Source organism: Saccoglossus kowalevskii, chromosome 7, assembly GCF_978046115.1.
Source record: "Saccoglossus kowalevskii chromosome 7, keSacKowa6.1, whole genome shotgun sequence".
NCBI lineage: Eukaryota > Metazoa > Hemichordata > Enteropneusta > Harrimaniidae > Saccoglossus > Saccoglossus kowalevskii.
In genome coordinates this window covers 24,755,672-24,773,116 of record NC_140647.1, presented here as the reverse complement: position 1 = coordinate 24,773,116, position 17,445 = coordinate 24,755,672, and the positions used below count along the sequence as shown (strand labels likewise).

At 33.5% G+C, this 17,445-nt stretch overlaps 1 protein-coding gene across 2 annotated transcripts in view; it reads right to left on the bottom strand.

The window, feature by feature from the left end:
• LOC100373230 (protein FAM117B-like) overlaps positions 1-17,151 on the bottom strand; it is a 45,087-nt gene extending 27,936 nt beyond the window's left edge. For both annotated transcript variants that reach the window (XM_002738413.4, XM_085501348.1), the window contains exon 1: positions 16,739-17,151. In XM_002738413.4, the coding sequence (XP_002738459.1) occupies positions 16,739-16,997 (259 nt within the window). In that variant the 5' untranslated portion in view covers positions 16,998-17,151. The remainder of the gene's footprint in view (positions 1-16,738) is intronic.
• Positions 17,152-17,445: the final 294 nt, after the last annotated feature.

Sequence of the window (17,445 nt, the reverse complement as noted above, 5' to 3'; positions counted from 1 at the left end):
AGCACAGAAATGCACAAAAAATACATTATGGTGATCATGGGGAAAAAAGTTCAATATTGCAATAATGGAACACTGATTTATTCATGTATGTTAAATTGCTCTATTAGAAGTGCATCTTTAAAAGAAGCACACATTAACCCAAAACTGCATTTATTATTACATACTGGATCATTGAACTACATGTAGGACATTTTTATCAAAAACGTCAATCTTACATTTCCTGGACATGCCTTGATTATATTTGTTCAAAGTTGGAGGAGCTACGAGTTGGTCATATTTATACATTCTATTTTGTGACAGTATCTAAACTTGTATTTTTTTGTTTTATACTTAATGCCTTTATAATCACCACAAACTTTTCTACAATTGTATTCAAGGTAGTCTTCAGGACTCCTCAGAAAATACACAGATGACCTATTTAATCGATCAAAACTATTATTTTGTCATTAGTTTTTAACATAGATTAAAAAGACAAACCTTGCTTTAACATGCCAATGAAGGTTTCAAAATTTCATAGAAATGTATGGATTTCCTTCCAAATTAGAGATTCCATATGCTGTTTTTTTTTTACATTTGATTCAAGGTGAAAATCTATGTCATAAAAGATGGGAATTGATTGATTTCATTCACTCTTGACATTCGCATGATGGCAGAAGCTACAATGGTATCATAGAATTCATAATATAACAGTCCAATTTACTTTCAGAAATCATTTCAAATTTCATCTTGAAAATACGAGTAAAATATCACCTAAACATGTATATAGCTTCCATTATTACTGAATGTACATTGTAATCAGAAAGTATACTCATTTTGTGTAGCTTTGGGGTGAGCAGCAAGTCACTTAAGACTATTTCATATTGTCATTCCATGTCAAACATTTTTGCCCACCTTTTAAGCTTGTTCATTAGTACTCATTCTGACAAAGTTCAATTTATGTTTTTTAGTCTGCCTATGTCATTTTATCTGTGACATAAGTTGATCAATCTGATTCAGTATTTAAAGAAGACAGGTCACATGCGTTCTTTTGTGACCAGCAATCAAATCAAACTGGCCTACTAAAAGCAATTTTGCTTTTAAAAATTATTAAAACTTCATGCAAGAGCACATTTTGGTTGGAACTATAAAGCACATGATGGATGTACATTTTCTTTTTTTAAACTATCAAAATTTTTAGTGCACTGAAAATGGTTAAAAATAACTTCCAAACACAAGTCTTGAGCAAAACAGTTGCCATATTAGCGAACAAACAATCAGACGAATGGACAGACACGGTAAAGTTATAAAACATCAGCTGACATTACTTAAAAAATTGCATTTTATTCTTTTTTAAAACCACCTCCTATTACCCCCATTCAGTATTCTAATCACATTCTCAATGTACTTGACCTTTCTTTCAGTCAAGCAAAGATCCATGGCCTAGTTTTGTACATGACCTCTGAACCAAATAAAATGCCAAGGAAAAACCCAAGAGAAAACCACAATATAGAATAATAATCACATCTAAATATATAATAATTTTGCTGAGGATAAAGCAAAGATGGATCAACCTTGGGAAGATTGTGCATGTGCTTATTAAATCTTAGACAGCACATTAGTATGTGGCAAAACGATGACTCACATTCTGTAATGCCTGTATTTTCTACAGCAGATGCCATATTCAATATCTATTCAAATTACCAAGTATAAATATATAATCCTTCACTTCAAGAGCTTACAAGTTAAAATCTGTTAATATATCATGGTAAAAATAACGGTCACTGCTGAAAGATTAATATTGAACTTTGTTACATACATTATACCATATATGAATTCATTGTAAACTAAACAGGCACACAGTTGAATAAAATATTTTTTCAAAACTTAAAAATGCACAATAAAATATATATTTGACGATTTCGCAATTTGTTATTATCTTAAATTGCAGACCATATTATATAACAGCAGGTGAAACAGCATGCTGATATTACACACATGGCCAAGGTTGAAACGAAAGGTTTATATTAGGCAATGAGTCAAATGTAACAAGACAGCAATTTTAAATCAAACTGCTAAAACCGGATTTGCTTCATTGTAAGTACATTTTCAATAAGAGTTCAAGTAACCAAAAATTGCATTTATTGTATCCATGCTCATTAAAATACAACTAATATTTACCATCAACAGACCTCTATGAAAAGTTCAAGAGCATGCACTACTGGTGAGCAAATACAGTTTAGGAACATTCCTGCAACAGTCCCTGTTAGGCCAGGAAAAAAAATTCTATTTCTCGTTCCATGGAAATTTTAAAATGAGGCGTTGAGAAGTTTTTCTTTTGTTTTGTTTTTTTTGAAGACTGAGCTAAAATGGGGGAAATTTGAGACAAGTGCGAGTACAAGCGCATTTTGGAATGCTTTAGAAGGAAAAAATCGTTTGAAGCGCATAGTTCAAAATGATGCAAGCGGAAACTAGGAACATTTTTTTCTCAGCCTTGGTTTTCAATTTTAGATCATTACACACAAGTCTAATGATGTAATATACATGTATATACAGTGTGGAAACAACCTGTTAACATATTTGATGTGGTTTAAAAATGAACAAGCACCTCTAATGTACGTTATTGTTACTTAAAATTTTCTACAAAACTGGCCCATTCATTCTTTCAATTCAACTGCCAATATGTTTACGTTTTAAAGCTAGTTATAGTTTAACTTGAACTTCAAAAAAAAAAAAACAGAAAAACATGGGATAGATGGATGGAATCTTTTGAAAACTATTTAGTATAAATAAATCATGATTCTAAAAATTTACAAAGGTCCCCGAAATGAAGACGCATTATCACTGCTTAGCCATTTAATATTAGACAAGCAGGAGAATTTTACATAGTACCAATATAAAAGTGATTAAAATATATTGCAATTCCTAAGTAAATCTAGTAGTGAATACATGAATCTTGTTTAAGTATATGTTGTACAAGCATGGCTGCAAGCAAAATTTAGCTTCCATGGACAGCATGGCACCTCTATGTTAAAATCAATGTCAACAATTGTAACTGATTACTCTTCACTTGACAGCCAGATTTTCATTGCAAATTTTCAATACTCAAATTCATTTGTAGACAGTCAAGGAGCAGATGCACTTGTAATTTCACGTTGCATTATAAATCACAATCAGGCATCAGGAACTACTCTCATTTCTGTATTCATTGCGTAGTACAGTTGAAAAAGCAATTATACATATTTGGACACAAGAAGCAAATCAATTTCAGTTAAAGGCTGCAAAATTAATGAACAGGTAAAATTTGCTCACATGATGATCGAGAGAGAAATTTTGTGTTATTACAGAACACTTTTTTCAACTTAAGGCAACACTGCCGAATAATAGACACATTGTAGTAGCATAAACCAGTTTTTCAATTATACATATACATGTAAATGAAGTCAGCAAGATAAAGCAGTAAAGGTTTCATTGCAGTAACATGGCCTTGAGATCTGACAGTACCCAAAACACAAGACACCCTCCCCACCCTCCCAGTGACAAAAATAATCATTAAATGTTAATTCCAGCAAAAGAAAGTGAAAGCTAATCAATTATTTGCTTTTATTGCGCCAATTTTATCCTCCAAGTAAACAAGTATTACATGTCTTTGCAAGTTGGAAAAGAAATGTATAAAGTTCAAACATGAACTATGGCTCCAAAACTGCATTCACTAAAACAAAATGGTCACCAGTCAATCATTTTGAGTTGAATGTGACAAAGTGACATGCAGTTTGAACAAGATCTGGTTAAGATCCAAATACGAAAATGCAGAAATGTTTAATTTTGATTAAATTTTTAATACTAAAACAACCACAATTCGGCAATCTTGAATCAGATTAATGAAACTAATAGACGTGCCTATGTCACCTAAGATACGCGATGCATTTGTGAAATTTGACTGCGATCAGACCAAGAATGTTTGCGATACAGGCATGTACATGTATGTATGTGTGTATGTGTGTGTGTGTGTATGTGTGTGTGTGTACGCATGTTTATATATATATTGCAATATATTGGAAAAAAGCTGCAATTTTAATTCACAATATTTTATTCGGATGATATCAAACACTGCAGAAAATACTAGCCACAGGTAAACAGTAGTTTATGGACATGCGGATAATAACCAAGATAAAACAATATTGGATTCAGTGTAATAATATTGATATACGAGAAAAAACCACGACATTAAACAGATGCAAAATTGACTTTTTTACAAAATAAAATAGCTTGCACAAGCCTGGCATTTTTATTGATAATGTTTACTGTACATGGCTGTTATTATAAATACTAAATTGAGAACATATTTTATTATGGTCAAATAACTTTTTTTTTAAATATTTTGGGTTGGGTCATTTTCATAGGGAGTTTTCTTTTGATGTGTCAATGTTCACCTCACATTTCAGGTTTAGCTGTAGGTTTCCTGAATCAACAAAGGATGCAACTGTTTTGTACTGCAAGAATATATATTCTAGCTGTGTTTGAAATGAGGTTGAATCTGCACTTCAGATCAATAACTATACAAATTGGGAGTGATACAAAACTATGGCAACATTAGAAACAAGAGATATGTATATCATTAATTCTGTCATACATGTGTTATAGATCGTTTCAATATAGAGTAAAGATTCTGCATGAAAAATAAATGCAAAACTGGTATTTGGGCATGTCAATGCAGTGTTGCTCAGCTTAATGCACATCAACTTAATACTAAATATTTAAAAATTACTTCATTTAAATGTGAGTACCGGTAACCTCTCAGGAGGCTATAATTGGACCGTAAGTGTCCTTGACATTGATAGACCACTGCTTTGTTCTGAGAAGCACCAACTCATTTGAGTACCACATACACAAGTCACAGTCGTCTGAATGAACACAATCTACATACATCGTCTAAAACTTAATTTAATTGTCACAAGGAGTAATATTGGTCATAATTGGTGTCAACCACTTGTGGACGATGTGCAGAACAGTTTATATTTGAATTAACATTTGAACAAAACTTGCTTTAATGGCTAAATAAAAAATTTTAACAGATAGAAAACTAACTTTGAATTCTCCTTTTCTCATGTCACTGCACCATCTGTTGTTACAACACCATTGGAATATTGTCAGAGTTGAACGGTTAGTTAAATGTACAACCAACAAACCGACAAGACTTAGTTTATATTCAGATTTATATCAGAATGAGTAAAGATAAAATTTACCCATTTTCAACAGAATACCCCCCCCCCCATAAAAATTAACAAACAAATACTGATTGTGAAAAGAACAACATTTACCGGTATGTACCTAGCCTAAATGGGATTGGTGCATACAAGCCTGTGGATAAACAGGATTATTTTTTTTTACTAAAACAATGTCTATGGAAACTACTGAATAACAACTAATGAAAAAGTTGTAATTTTGAGTTAATCAGCCCAATGATTTTCTAGATGAGCAACATGACATGGAAGGACAGACAGACTGGTACAATTCAGTGTTAGTTTGCTTAACTTGATCTTGAATGGCCATCAATAAGTATAACAAAAAGAATTCAATCTCATACCTGTTAGATAAGTAGTTGCAATACTAGAACACGAACAGACGGCTTGATGGACAAACAGCAAAAGTCACAATGCTATGTTCAGTACACTTAAAAATGCAATTGTAATTCACGAAAACATCAATTTATGTAGGCAATGCGTTCAAAATAGACTTCATTCTCCGAGGCAGTTTGGATATTGAAATTCAAGTCAAATTAGAAACACTGCCACAAACAAGCCATAAAAAGCTATGCTTAACTGTGAAAAATACGCATATTTAGATTTAGCAAGAATCTCAATTGATATTAAGATACTATCCAGTAGCACAATTTTTAGAAGTTAGAATGACTGCACACAGACACAGACAAAGCATCCATGTGCTTTCTTTTAATCATGCTTGACCGATCATGAGGCAAATATTATGTAAAAAGCCCCTCTCACTGTACTTTAGGATCATAATTAACCGGACACAGCAGGATTTAACAAAAACAGTTAACATAGTAATGGTTGAGACACTAGGGATACAATGGCCATTAACAATGAGCAAATTACATCAAACATGTTCAACCTGTATACAACACTTGTGTATCTGCTGTGTTTTTTTTCAAGGTTTTTGACGAGTGAAATGGCATACAGTAATACATTACAAGCTTTACAAAACTTTCTTCAACCATCCTAAAAGCTGAAAAGTAGACTTCAATGAATGAATGAACATGCTTTTTTTTAACAAGCATTTTGATCAAGAAATGAAGCTGATGCAAAACGTTTATTCGGTCAATATTAAAGAAGAAATAGAAAAATGTGTAAAGAAAAAAAAATGTTAACTTATTTTGGAGGTAAAATTTATAGCACTCAAAAGGTTTAACACTTAAAAACATGCAAAATGTGCACAATTTTGGTGTGATAATTTACGGCTTTTAAAGAGTTAACATTTCTCAACTGGTAAAGTACATTTTGCGTAAATTAAAAAAAGTTTGATTTATCTAGCGTTCAGATCTCTTATATCTGAACAAATAACCATGCTATCTATACCGGTGATTTAATAAATAATAAATACAGTTGCATTATTCATAGTGTTAAGCTACAAAGGCAAATATGGCCACTATTTTACTCCATCTCCATTCCTGACTGATGGTAAACAAGTCAATACAAGCAATAATAGACAACCATCAAGCTCCATGCAAAAAAAAATACTACCATCTAGTTAATGAGAAACTGTTGGCAAGTTACCAAGGTTAGTCCTATTATAGGCAACTATAGTAAACTATCCCACCACACCAAATTTCTGGCATAATGCCAAACACATCTACCTTGGCCCTTACAATAACTATCAGTAAAGGTTTTTTTCAGTTCTGCAAATCACACAGACTGATAGTTTACATCTAAGTCTACTTTAATTCAGAATTGAGACAGAAAGATTCACTTGTGATACCAACAAATTCAGTTAATAGAATAATGTCCAGCAGTAATTACCACAGACAGAACTGTTACACATCAATCAAATGAAAATATGAATATTTGGCAAACAACCAGAAAAACTGTTGCCAGTTCAAGGATAACAGGATTCAATTTAAATTGACGCAACTCCTACATTTGGACAGAAGCCAAATTTTGACAAGGTAAATAAATAATAACAGAATTATGTACAGTGCTACCCAGTATATCAGAAGCTAAAAACCTCAAGTCCTCAAAGGTAGTAGCTATAACTGATCATGAAGGAATAACAAAACAGATCCACTTACAAATCTCCTGGATTGATTGGACAAAAAAAACAGTACTGGTGAATACACTAAACTACAAATAGATCTCAACTTGTGGCAGTGAAATAAAAGCTAAAGACCTGAAACATTGACCATTAAACAGCCAAGTGGCATGGCCAGATCTACAACTTATACTATCAATTAAACTAGGAAAAGGGAAATTAGACATTTTTATTTGACATTAAAGTTGCCAGGAGATTGTTGATATTTAGAAATATTTTATGACTTGCCCAAATTTTTCCCAATGAATATAAAATTCACACAAGGTCAAGTACCATATTTGTTCTATTAGAGCACAAAGCTCCTGTATACGACAGGTGTGTCTATAGTTTTAACTAATGGTATTTCAATGATTAGGAATACCATAAGTACAATTTTTGGTTTATTAAGCATTTTCTTAATAGAGCAAATGCGAAAAACCAAAATACAGACATGCCATAAAGAACAGATTTCCTGCAATTCATCTGATCCAATGTCACTCGATAGTTTCCAAACATCAATAAACAATAAAGTACAACTTTAAATATTAAAAAGTTTTATTACAACATTTATAATTTACAGTATGCTTGGATTTCACAACAGATTTCAAACTGTATTGACAATTATGATCTCTATCTGACCTAGTATCAATAACTTCAGAGCTATTTGACACTTTACAAATACAAAATATATGCACACTTACAGGGCTTGAAATTAAGAAATAAAGTTGCCTGTTCATTAAACAGGTTGGAGAATAAAACTGCTCATCGCAATTGATGATGTACCCAGGTACTTATCTTTAGCAAGATGTATTATGACATGTTATTTGAGAAATTTTGATTCATAGCTCCATGTCATAAGTTTTTAAAATAAACCTGTAGGTAATTTTCTGAACATTAGCAACTTTGGACAAACCGCAGTCCCAGAGGGACTATGGACAACCTGATTTGGACAGTCAGTAAAAACTTAATTATTCACCTGTACAAAGCAAGGCAATTTGTACATTTACCTGTCCCAGTTAAAATCTGCCTGTCTGGAACAGGCCTTAATTTTGACCCCTACACATGTATAAAATACTACTGAAAGAGACTATGCAATGACCACAGCCCTATTTCTGGAATAGGAATAAAATATATCTTAAGCATTTTATGTAATGCAACATTTTTACAAGATAAACTGTTAAGACCACTAGAAACACTGATATATGTATACCATATTTACTCTATGGTGAGCACATCTCCAATAGAAGTGCAAATAAACCAGAAATCACATTTGTTGTACCCTGAATCGTTAACATTTTATTTATTTTGATTATAGAAACACCTCAAATTTATGCAAGCCCATGCGCTACTAAATATGGTACTTGTAGTTTATTAGCTTTTATAATCACCTGTTAGATTATTTATTACTTTTGGTGGAGACTCCCAAGTCATTGAAGCAAAGGCAATGCATTCCTACAGCTTGTGTAACAAATTACAGCAAAGGAAAGAGGAATGTACGCACAGTTACTACTTCTACACAAGTAGAAGCGAGTATCATGTGTTTTATGCTTTCAACATGTACAGCTGGAATTACTGCAACCTGACTTGCCCTCAAATGAATCCTTGGTATAAAATATTCGGATCTGGATTCAGTGATACAAATCATTCCAGGTCTGCATTTTCAACAACAATCAACTACAATTATCTGCTTACATTTCAAATGGCTGTCAATTTCTCTGGCTTTCATCATAGCAGAAATACAACAAACAATAGTGTTACTAGTAAAACCATGGCTGCAATGGCCTAAAAACGCTACTTTAACTACACAACTGCTTGAGTAATGACAGCCTGCATTGTGCAAACAAACAAATCAAGGCAACAAAGAATATCCTAGACATGGCACTACTGACAACTATAGAAAATCTACAAACTATATCCATACTCCACATGCACAAATACAAAGACAGTTTTAATTTGCTGTATATTTACATTAAAAGTGATTTTAAATATGAACAACAAACCCGATCTGATTAACCCAAGGCTTCAAAAGTGAGGTTGAAAAAAAAACATTTCTTTACAATGAATGTGGTTGGAACATAACTTGCAATTAAAGAGGCTCATGAAAATATTATAATGATCATTGATGTATCTAACCTTTTAAAAATTTAAAACTCCAAGTCCAACTCCAGTATTTTGCGTTATTTTATAATAATTTCTTTTACTTATAAACCCAAGGTTGATAAAAATTCTTTTTGAGAATAGTTCCACATCAAAAGACAAAGTTGCTACACAAATAATATTACAATTGGAGTGGGAAAAAAGGGTTGACCGTAACTGTACATACAATATGGGTGATAAAATATGTGTGAACAATATTTGACACCAGCTTTCACAAAGGTAACTAGGACAGGAGCATTCAATAAAACAAAGAGCAATTATCAGCAAGGACAAATTTAGAATACAATTACATTAGAAAAAACAGAAGTAGAGATAAAATCAAACTAAGTTAAGGTGTTAAAAGGTGGTAGGTTATTCAGGAGGGGCAAAAATGGAATACAATTCCAACAAAATTGTCACCAATTACAATACTTCTTCTGACCAATGTAAAATGTGGATGCATGGTCATGTTTAAGTATACAGTAACCTCAGTTGAATGGACACTCAATACTATAAATTACTAGGCATTATTAAAATATTAATGGTGATGAAGACGCCATTACATAATACACAGTGGATGATTATATAGGAGGCGGTTCACATTTTTGTGGCAGGTGACAGTTCAGGACACTGTTGGAATGTTGCTGTCGCCACCTCTGAGCTTGGTATTGCATATTACCACTACCGGTATATTCATTTTTGGAGCTACATATCAGGACTTAATCAATTGATAATTTAATGGCGCCAACTAAGCCTGGTCATACATGCACTGGTGCCAACCCCCCCTTAAGTGAATTCAGGTTTACCGATAACTGGTTCGGTGCAACAACCGCTATGCAGCCATTGAATGATTTTAAAATCGATCAGAGTTCACTATTTGCATAGCATGAAATGACCTTATCCCTCTTCTGTGTTTTTTTTTTGACAATTTGAAAACTCTTTATAAATTACACTGAACATAAACATTCATTAAAAAAGGTACTCCATATGTATCAAATACAAGTTTAGTATACATGTATACTATAATAAGACCATACAATTATGAAAACTACTGGCATGTCACACTTTTCATGACCCTAAACATCATTTCACCATGTACACAAAGACTAATATTAACTGACATTTTGCACACTGTTCTTGTACATTACTTTTTCATCTTTTCACAGCCTACCCACTGGCTTGTTTACCAAATTTATTCCATGAAGCAAAAGTGTAAAATAAAGACCTCCCAAATATTCCATACATTCACATGTTGTACGCATAATTTTAAAATTAGATACTTAAGAGGTACTATATAGGTTGTGGTACTCAAAATCATTCATTTTTGTCTCCATTTTTTTTTTCATCGGGAAAAGGAATGTTTGAATATCTTTCTTTATGGGATTTCTTTGCACAAATAAAATTGAGTCTGTCGATTCAACATAAATGCTACCAGTACTATCTGACAGTATAATGGTATTTGCAGTTTTCTTTCAGTTAAAATTGATCAATAAGCCAAATAATTGGCAGCCTAGAGTTGTGAATAATACAGTAATTTAAATTTCAGGGTGAACAGTACTATTGGAGCCATAGAATATTCTATACAATTAGATTTTTTTAATTGACACAAACACCAACCAGAAATAGTACAGCAGTATGGAGACTAAAACTATAGTTATCTACCATTTTCAAAATAATATACATACTTAGCATATTATATAATCCTACTAAAATTATTCAAGAACGAGTAGAACATATATTGGACAACAGACATTTCAAATTGAATTGAATTAAATTAAAGTAAAATGAATTCAAGCATTTGGTGCAGGTGAAAGATGTGCAACAGTCAATTTTTTTTGCCTGGATTATACTAGTGAAAATGAAAGTGATCTGATGACAGCCAACATACAAATGCAATAAAAGCTGCCATTTCCTTTAAAAAATATATTTACTTAAACCAGATTGAATGTAGAGTACTTTTTATGACAGGCACAATTTGCTTCAAATCAGGCAAATTGAGTCAGTGATTAGGAGTGTTCACACTAGAGAATAGCCAACCATAATAACTTGCAAGGTAAATCATCATGAAGAATGTTGACATTAATAAAATCAGTTGGTTTGGCTCTGGTAAAATCATTGGGTCAGAAGCTTGACCCTGAAGTGATTGGAAGTCTGAGGACATGCATCGAAGTGCTCTTGTCGCTGGCCCATGCGAAGTTATATTCAACCTGGCGATATTACAGTAAGACAATGTTGGATGGTGGCCAAGGCACGTTAAAGATGAAGACACTAGTGCCTTGATATGGAGGGAAATTGTGACAAATAGACAGCAAGCAACAAGACCTGAAAAGTACATCTCGAGACTCGAGCTTGAAAAACGTCAAAAATTGGATGTTCTTTCCCAACGTTTTACATATTATAAATACGATGAAACAACTAGCAGCACTACAAACAAATACCTATATACCAAGTATTTTGACTCCAGGTCAAAAATTAGCTATTTATTTTTGCTTATGTGACTTGATGATTTTAAGCAGTATTATTCAGTTACTGTACTTGCTCTATTAGAAGCACAATGCATTGCCGCAAGTTGCACCCATTTCTGTAGCCAAAATATGTAATATTTTAATGATTCAGCATACGATATGCATGTTAATAGAGCATAAAATTATTTGTGTCAGGTGAAAATTATACTTACCTGGCAAGTGTAATTAAAAACAAAATGCAATGTGCTACCCACCCATACCTAGGCTTCACTAAGTATCTCTCAAAGCAACATCAGATAATGAATGAATCTTTGCCAGTGGATTTTATTGGTCTTCCCATTAAATCTGTTGCACAATAACCAAGGGGTAAATATTTATGCATTTATGGGATATATTTTATAACCACAGGAAGACACTAGATTTGGAAATTTAGATTTTAAACTGGTAGCAAGCTGAGTATTTACCTCCAAGTCATGGTTATAACCAAGATTTAAAATTTTGGTATCCAACAAATCTTGTATCAACTCTTAGACAAAATAATTTTATGTTGTTTACTTCAGTTTTTGACGCATGTAGACAAGTTTGTTTGATAAATGTCAAAAGGGGAACTTGGGTTGAGTAAATATCACTCTTGTTATCATCGATTGTAATAGCAGCGTTCCATTCATCAAGAAGGCATGTAAAAATGCTTTGCTGTTTCAACTGGTTCAACTGAATGTTAGAAATCACAAATTTGACACAAAATGCCTAAGACAATTTCTTTACTGTCAGAGAGGTACACATGTACCCAGGTGTCATTTTTAATCATCATGCAGCAAAAATGTGTTTTATTAGTGAAGGCATGTGAACAAAATTGGTACTAGTACTTTAAGGTAAAAAAATGGCAGCAAGTCAACATGTACAAAATTCAATAGTCCAGGCATGTCAGCTCCTAAACAGTAATTTCAAAAACAAAATGTCCGACAGTCAGCTATTTTGAAGTTTTAATGAAATCCATGATTAATAACATCCCATCTGGGTCAGAAATGACAGTAAGTACACCAAGAGTATGATGCATGTAAACAAAACAAAAAGGTAATGGTATCTTCCTATGCATCTTGTTCGCATTTGTTTTACAGCAGTGTAACTTGTGTATGAAGATTTGAAAACGTTACTCTGGATAAACAGGCTTAAATATGGCCCCAGTAGAAGGTATCAGCACCAGCATAACTGTTATGCAATACATTTAGGTTTAAAAACTGGTGTGAGCATGTACACCGATGTGAATGGACTTAAAGCAAGGGATTCACCTGCATCTACCTTGGGACTCAATTCAAGGTGATGACTCTCCTGCTTTAAATATGGCAGTGATTAAGCCTTTTTTACAACAGGTGTTGCACATGCATTTGTGTAGTAGGAAAACTAAATTCAAGAGCCACAGTACAGTCATCTGTTTTTATATTGATCTTATTGCAAAGTATTGTTTCTTATATTGACCAGCAGCATAATTTGTTAAACTGAAAATATGCTGATTTGTTCCAGCATGGACTTACAAGGAGGTAAAAATGATTTATACTACAGATACCCTATGAAAACAATATATCCAGGAACTGTGCTATCCAAGTTATAGATTATTGGAGTATAATACTGACATCTAGTTCTCAATCAGCAGTGCTAATGTATTTCTGTAGTTATTTTTAGGTCTGAGAAATATTTCATTCTACCAAAATTTGTACATACACCATGAAAATTATCCATGCTAGTCACACACCAAAATTGAATGAATGTAACAACCAGAAACTAGGGTTTACGACTGACACAAAGTTACATTATTCAATTTTAAAATATTCCTGATTTTTAATAATAAATCATATAAAAATTAACCTGCACCAGGACTGATGACCGTGATGACTTAGCTGTCAACAGATATGGCAACTCTATATAACTCACGACTTTTTTATCATTACTGGAAAAGGTTAAATGGACACAAGAACAGATATGAAACTGTCAATCTGTCAGTACCACTGTGTTAATTATCTTGTGATAGCCATATTTACACCTATTGTAATTAATGCTGGTGTAAAGGCATATTTGAGAAACCCCTAGCTTTTTATTTAAAATGTACAACCCACATTGGTGTAACTTTTTAGTGAATACAATGTAATGATGTATTATAAATTATATATGTCTAAAACTGATGTCTCTGAAATAGCATTCATGCAAAAAAACAAAACAAATAGATTCTGTAAAAAATTATGACTAGTTTACATAGTCATCCTAGTCCAATGCTAGACCACACTGCCAAAGTTACTATGTAAACACAGCAAAAAAACACTGCTGAGCTTAGTAAATAAACAATTCAGTGAGATGCATATCTATTGAAGGAAATTCTATAAAAGGAGCTAAAATAAGATTGCATTTGTGCCAAGTACTAGTTTAATCTAAAATCAGTGTATACTGCACATGCATGAATGTACAAGCTCAATTTATATAGTTTTAGCAAACATAATTTGCATCTTGAAGTTTGTAAAAAACTTAGTGGGGGTTGCATATTATAGCAACTTCATGTACTAACTCTCAAATCAATTTAGTCAACAGTGTTAGATTATATCTAAAGAGAAGATCTTTCAGAATGTTCCTAGACAGAGGCCAGTATATCACTGGGCTTCATGAATTGGTATTGACCATTATTTAGTTAAGTCATTCTACATTAAGTGATGTTTTGGCAAATTTGAGCATGGAGGCTAACTGCACCAACACAGACAGGTTAATTATGAGTGTGCATATTGTCTTATTGTTGTTGATGGTAATCTTATAATTTAATGGCTGCTAAGTGCAGAATATTCTGCCATCCCAGAGCACTTTTGTGTCCAACCAAGTGCTCTGGGAAGACACAAAAAAAAGTGATAAATGACTAAACAAACAGAGCTAAACAATTTGCTTTTCTATAATGCAGCCATGGTTTAAATGTTTGGCATTCATCCAACAGAGCAAATCATCTGGTAAACAATTATACATTACAGAAATACTATTAACCACATGTCAGACAACATTGCCAGATACATGGCTACTACCCATATAGTTATTAGTGAAAAAGAAATATTTTAATGAATATTTAAATGATATCCCAAAAACAAATTCTTATCTATATACACGCATCATGAGACAAACTTGGAACACAACTCAATTTATAAGCTATTTACTAACAAGTCAAAAACAGCAAGACACAAGTACATGCAATTATGTTGTCCTGTATGGCAGGTCAACCCTTGTTGCAGAAAACATTAATGTTGAATGAAATTCAATGTAGAATTGTGCCAAATTTGTTAACAGCTTATTTTCCTCCAAGTGTTTGAGAAAGACAACATTAAATGCCAGAAAAAAATCACCAACAGCAGCTGTCTGTCCATAACAGCACAGTAGGCTTTAGAATAAGTTTCTGTATTGCACCTGGTGTCAGACATTGGTGAAGTCTTTTGAAAGTAGACAAAGTGATTTCTCTTCATAAACAGCATTCTTTAAAGGCAGCCGATTCAAAAAAAATTGGTTCAGTTCGATATTTTCAAACATCAGAAATAGTTGAATTAAGGAATGCCAAAGTTGGTAAAAAAAAAGATCATAAAATGAGACTGGCTCAGTGTGTACATGTAATAATATGGCGATTGCCTTCGGTACCTTGCCTTCAACCTATCAGGTAGAAGATTTGTCCTGACCAAATCAATATATTAAAACTCAAATTAAAATGCTCTACCATACATTTAAATTCAATCAGTCAAAATTAATTATACTACTGTAATTACCAAAATGGGAAACAAGGTTTTCAAGTTAATTGATAGTTAAGTTGAAGTACAGACCGGGGGCATGGCTGAAACTTTGGTACCCACAACCATGAAAATAGGGCTTCAACTTTACTCCTAAAAATATTTGTTACCTGTTAAATGTAAAATAACTACCTTTGTCATGCACAAGTGTCAAGAAATTATACCCTCAGCAATGGTCATTGGGCAATAATCAACCTACAGACAAAAGTCGCACTTGTTGCAAAGGTTTACATACAGAGTTCATGCTAAGCCTTGTAATTCACAAATCTGGCAGCGAATTTTTTTTAAGATTATGTTTCCGAGTTGTGGGATCTTTACAGAAAAATTAATATTCAGTATACAAGTACTGGACATTGGCTATCCCTGGTTAGCACAATGAAAATGATGCTGCAATACGTATTGCAGCGGCGCGTTGCACGCGTACAGGTAATCACATTTATTGCCGCATAGCAAAAAAAATCCACTTTATTAAAATTACATTATATTTTCAGTAAGACGTTTTATTCATAAATTAAGACGCAATTGAAATATCGAATTAGTTGCGAGTAGCCGTGTCAAAATAGTTGACCAATCGCGAGAAGTGCCTGTCAAAGTGTCACGCAAGGCCGTCTTGCCTTGTTTTTTTTACGAACCGGTTAAATTATAACTAACGTGAAATTCATGATTGAGTCGAGACAAATCAAATTAAAAGAAAACGCACTGCAATTATTTACTAATGACCTATCATTTTTTTTAATATCATGTGGTTTTACTAGGTCTTATAATTATAGATTAAAAAATTTCAGTGCCGTGTCGTCAATCCTGAAGAAATTGAATCGATATCCACTACTATTTAGCTACTAAATATTGAAATGTTATTATTTTTGGCACATTAGACTGATATTAACGGAATTTGGTGCCAAATGAGAGTAGAGTATACAACTCTCTGGGGGTCTCTCAGGAAATCACTGAAATAGTCGGAAAAACGGGAAATTTTGGTCATGGATTGGGGATTACAAAAAAAATGAAGTAAAAATGGCGACTGGAAATTCAAGTAAAAGAATAGCATGCCCTTACCTTTGTTGAAGCTTGGCGACGTGGGACTACGCCTCTCTGGCGACGTTCTGTGGTCTGGTGAACGCCTGTGTTTAACCCTGTGACTATCCGAGGCCCATAGTGGTGTTGGCGATGAGGTAGGACTGGATCGACGGCCATTACTTCGTGTCGGACTGCCTTGTTGTCTTAGCGAAATCGGCACCAAGGTAGCTTTCATCGGCGGGGGCTTTGACGACGGGGAGGCATTTCTCCGCGGCCGCTGAGGCTGTTGCGATGTCATAACGCCTATAAAAATTGTATCGGAGGTAGCTGTCGTAGTAAATATTCACTTGGCAAAATGTCAGCGACGGAGAACGATAAGAAACGCATAAAAAGGCTTGGTCGTTTTCAGTAAACTCACTCTATAGCTCCGCTTTCAACCATCATCCGCTAACTGTGAGCTACAAAATATTTCTTCTGCATGTTCCGTCACGTGAATATTTCCCAAGATTCTATTGGTCGTCGTCTCATACATATTCAGCATATGTAAATATATAAACCCAGTGACCAGGAATCACCTTCTTCTGTGACGTTTCCAGCATTACTACAACGTGATTGGATAGTCGGATCAGGGATTCACCCCGTTAAAACCTTCTCCAGTGATTACGGAAAACTATTTCTCCCGAGAAAATATAAATCCAGCATCTTGTCAAACCATACAAATTTAACATTCCATCGGGTGCTTCGAT